Source organism: Poecilia reticulata, linkage group LG6, assembly GCF_000633615.1.
Source record: "Poecilia reticulata strain Guanapo linkage group LG6, Guppy_female_1.0+MT, whole genome shotgun sequence".
Taxonomy (NCBI): Eukaryota; Metazoa; Chordata; class Actinopteri; order Cyprinodontiformes; family Poeciliidae; genus Poecilia; species Poecilia reticulata.
Window position 1 is genome coordinate 30,318,762 of NC_024336.1, and position 2,447 is coordinate 30,321,208.

The 2,447-nt window shown below is 34.9% G+C and overlaps 1 protein-coding gene across 1 annotated transcript in view; it reads right to left on the reverse strand.

Annotated features, from left to right (window-relative positions):
- The window catches only part of cstpp1 (centriolar satellite-associated tubulin polyglutamylase complex regulator 1), a 6,814-nt gene extending 6,259 nt beyond the window's left edge, over positions 1-555 (reverse strand). Inside the window, exons 1-2 of the mRNA XM_008412577.2 lie at positions 348-555; positions 151-253 (exon numbers count right to left, since the gene is read on the reverse strand). Coding sequence (XP_008410799.1) covers positions 151-253; positions 348-390 — 146 coding nt within the window. The 5' untranslated portion in view covers positions 391-555. The remainder of the gene's footprint in view (positions 1-150; positions 254-347) is intronic.
- Positions 556-2,447: the final 1,892 nt, after the last annotated feature.

The following is a 2,447-nucleotide window of genomic DNA, read 5'->3' on the forward strand; positions in this document are numbered from 1 at the left end:
GGATGGATGGATGGATGGATGGATGGATGGATGGATGGATGGATGGATGGATGGATGGATGGATGGATGGATGGATGGATGGATGGATGGATGGACATTATTGCTGTACCTCAGAAACGAACATAATAAGAGGGTTAATGCGGGACCTACTATTCTGCGAAGTACCGAACCAGACCAAACTGGGTGTACTCTTCCTTATGGTCCAGCAGCTGGGTCACGGCATCATTCAGGTAGAACAGAACCTGGCTGTCCGCTGCGGGGGAAAATGACAGACAAAAATATGTTCATACATACATTCAGAACCGAACCGAGCCAATACAAATGAGGATATGCAGTTCCGACATTACCGAGGTACTGCTCTGCGGGGACGGCCGAACTCAGGCGGTTCATTCTGCTGGTTCTGACGGGATGGATCCATTCACATCATCGCAAAATAAGAGAACTTTATTGATTAGCTGATTCAGTTCTGAAAGCTCTGGATGATTCCGACTGGCATCGTTGCAGCAAACTGCGGCTCCGTATATGGAAACAGGAAACAAGACCGGATGTTGTGAGCTACATGAATTTGAGCCCCCAGATAAACCTGCTAGTAAAGGTTCCGCTTCACGTAATAATAATAATAATAATAATAATAATAATAATAATAATAATAATAATAATAATAATAATAATAATAACTATTATGTAACATAATATTATGTAATGATAATAACTATTATTCTACATAATAATTTTATTATTAATATTAATAATAAAATATTGATATTATTTTATAAATATTATTATTATTATTATTATTATTATTATTATTATTATTATTATTATTATTATTATTATTATTATTTGGTACAAGCAAGTCATTCAGAAGAGCTTTTTTATGTTGAAATGTATGAGACACTACTGGGTGTCACTTCTGAGAACAAATAAATACTCATCCTGCTGACCAAAATTAGACAGTTTTGGAAATACCTTGCCTGTTGGTGAGCCTTAATTTCAGTTGGTGTATTGAGTCATGCAGGATTTGTTGTTGAATGTCTTCATCATGATCTCTCTCAAAGTTTCCGGTTGCAGCTGGTGGTGCAATGGTGTGGAGATATTTTCTTGGCCCACTTTGGGTCTCTTACTACCAACTATTTATTATTTAAATGTCATTTAAGTGTCGCCTGAATAGTGCTGCTTTTGTTACCACAATCTATCTATCTTCTGATTTCTAATTTCAGAATAATGTACCATTTCACAAACCTTAAATCATATATCAAGTATGGTGGTGGAGGAATGCTAATGTGGGCTTGTTTTTTTATACCTTTCAATTGTTAAGTTGACCAAGAACTCATCCTTATAAGAAAAGCATAGAGTCAAGGTTGTTTTTGTGAAGAAAACCCAAGCTAACGCCAAACAGCTAGAATCAACCAGATATACATTGTGGAAAATATACAGAATATGAGCTTTACATACTATCAACCACTTCTTCAGAGGTTTTTTTCAAACCTTAAAAAGAAGTATATATCCTAAATATTGTTCTGATATATATTTAAAATTAAGGCAAAAAAAAAAAATCAGGGATAGAACACTTAAAAAAAAACATATTTCTGTCAATTCTACCATTTCATTAACCTGATTGAAACTTGTTTTACCCTTCTTTTAATTAAAAATCAGCTATTTTTCCGCTTTTATTTAAGGCTGCTAACCTGAAATGTAATTGTATTTTTCTGCTCTTATGAATTTTGTTATAAAACAGTTTTTAATTTAAAAAACTATTTAATTGTACTTGAACAATAGAATTTTGAATTACCCAGTCAAAAAACACGGGTGTGTTCCCCGTCAATATAAAATAACCAATAGTAAATCAATCAATATACCTATAAGGCGGGTGTTGTCGCAGAACATCCAATCAAATTGCTACAAATTATGACCTACATTGCTTCCATCAAATCAGCAAATTATTTTGAGATAATGAGGGCGGAGCCTCGTTCAAATCTAGCCAATCATTGGCCACGGCTGATGACAAACAAGGAAACCTATTTGGCAAATTGCAAACGACAGAAAAAATAAAACTGTGCTGTAAAAAATCCGCTTTCACTGGGATTTCCAGATATGTTTGACTGTGTTTGACAGGGCTCACTATCAGGTTTAACGTAAGAAACCGATGCAGACAGAACGAAGCCCCCGGTCTCCGCCCTCCTCTGTCTCTCCGCCCTTGGACTCTTGAAAAAGATGCATCAAGTCACACATATCAGAGACGTTACCGGATGTGACTCTGCAAAATAAGAGTCAATAAATCATATGTGACCCAAAGATTCCTAACAGATACAAAACAAATGTGCAAACTATATGTACAGTGTGTTATTGTGTCTTTTATATATATATTTTATTCAATATTACAAATACATTAGCTACTTTAATAGTCACAAGAGACATTGACCTTTACTTTTAGCGGAAGTTGTTTG